This window comes from Volvox carteri (assembly GCF_000143455.1).
Source record: "Volvox carteri f. nagariensis unplaced genomic scaffold VOLCAscaffold_50, whole genome shotgun sequence".
Classification (NCBI taxonomy): domain Eukaryota; kingdom Viridiplantae; phylum Chlorophyta; class Chlorophyceae; order Chlamydomonadales; family Volvocaceae; genus Volvox; species Volvox carteri.
The window spans coordinates 812,164-813,541 of record NW_003307593.1 but is presented as its reverse complement, the minus strand read 5'-3'; the positions used below and the strand labels follow the sequence as shown (position 1 = coordinate 813,541).

The 1,378-nt window shown below is 56.9% G+C and overlaps 1 protein-coding gene across 1 annotated transcript in view; it reads right to left on the bottom strand.

Moving 5' to 3' along the window:
* Positions 1-1,378, bottom strand: part of VOLCADRAFT_106768 (uncharacterized protein) — a gene marked incomplete at both ends in the record, with an annotated part of 19,810 nt that overhangs the window by 17,050 nt on the left and 1,382 nt on the right. The window contains 2 exons of the mRNA XM_002955256.1: positions 362-445; positions 669-890. Of these exons, the coding sequence (XP_002955302.1) occupies positions 362-445; positions 669-890 (306 nt within the window). The remainder of the gene's footprint in view (positions 1-361; positions 446-668; positions 891-1,378) is intronic.

Sequence of the window (1,378 nt, the reverse complement as noted above, 5' to 3'; positions counted from 1 at the left end):
CGTGGGGGTGAAAACTACGCAATGGAAATGGGGTGGAAACTCAGCTTCCTGCCGACGCCCAAAGCACTAGCCGCCGACATCTGTAAAGGTACTCGCTTCCGTGGGAGGAGGCGAGGAAGCCTGCTGGTTACCGAGTGCGACTCTGCTTCTGCACGCTGTAGATTAGGGCAGAAGCCGCAACGGAAAGCTGTCAGTACTGACGCTATGAACTCGCGAAATTACTCTTTCCGTCGCACTACTCCTGCGACTGACTCTAGCCCTGTACGGTACAGCCGTACGCACCAACGACATTCAACCGAGTTCGCTCTCGGCAAATATACAGAAAACCTTGGTTTTCGTTCGTTTCACTCAGAAAACCTACAGTTATGTAGGCAATTCGTCCCCTCCCCTCCCCGGTGGACACCCATCCCAACCCGGCACGGGGGAGACCGGGGCCACGGGGAGACTGAGGGAGGGAGGGAGGGAGGGAAAGACGAAACACAAACGAGTGAAGCTGCTGCCAGGGCAAGAGTGTACCAGGGGGGGAAGGGAGGGAGAGAGGGAGATAGTAGAGAAAGATGGCAAATTGAAAAAGTTATGCGTACAAAGCAGCTAGGTGAGGCGCGAGGGTAACAAATGAGAAACCCAATAGACACACATGTTGTGGGAAAGCCGCAGCAGGAGCTCACTCCTTCCCACTCGCCCACCAAAACCGCACCCACCAAAATCAGCTTGAAGCCAAACCGTTCGTACAGCGCCCGGTTCCGGAGCGAGGTAGCCTCTATGTAGCAGTACATCCCCGCCGCATCAGCCCGGTCGCACACGAACGCCAGCAGTGCGGAGCCCAGTCCGCAGCCCTGTCGGTCGGGTCGCACCGCCATGACCGACACGTACAAGAAGGGACCGTGGACCTGGAGATGGTCCAGGACAGAGTGCGGTGCGCGGTGCAGATGGCAGGTAGGGTGGGAAGGAGGGAAGGAGGACCGGGATTAGGAAGGGATTACGGAGGGCCTTTTGCTTGATGAAAAAGGGTGCATTGATTCCGTGTTTCAATGACAGCTCTTATTTCGTTCTTAGTTGGCTGGTTGGGCTCGTTATGTTGTCATTCAGTCCATCATCTTCTCCATCATCCCGACCGGAATCGCCACGTGGGACGAGATGAAGGAGGATATCCCCACCAGGCTGTAGGTGGGTGGGCCCAAGGGGGGAGGGAAAACGGCAGTACAGCCTTCCTTCCTTTAAATGCAGGAGGGGAGGGAGGAGGAAGGCAGAGCTGGTAACCTGTTAACTTGCTCGTATATATGTGCGACAGACACCAGCCACCAGGCACCTCCAAACTCCCGGCTCGAACTCGTCGTACGCCGCGGGTTGGGGTTGGGGTGCACTTTCTCCCCCCCAG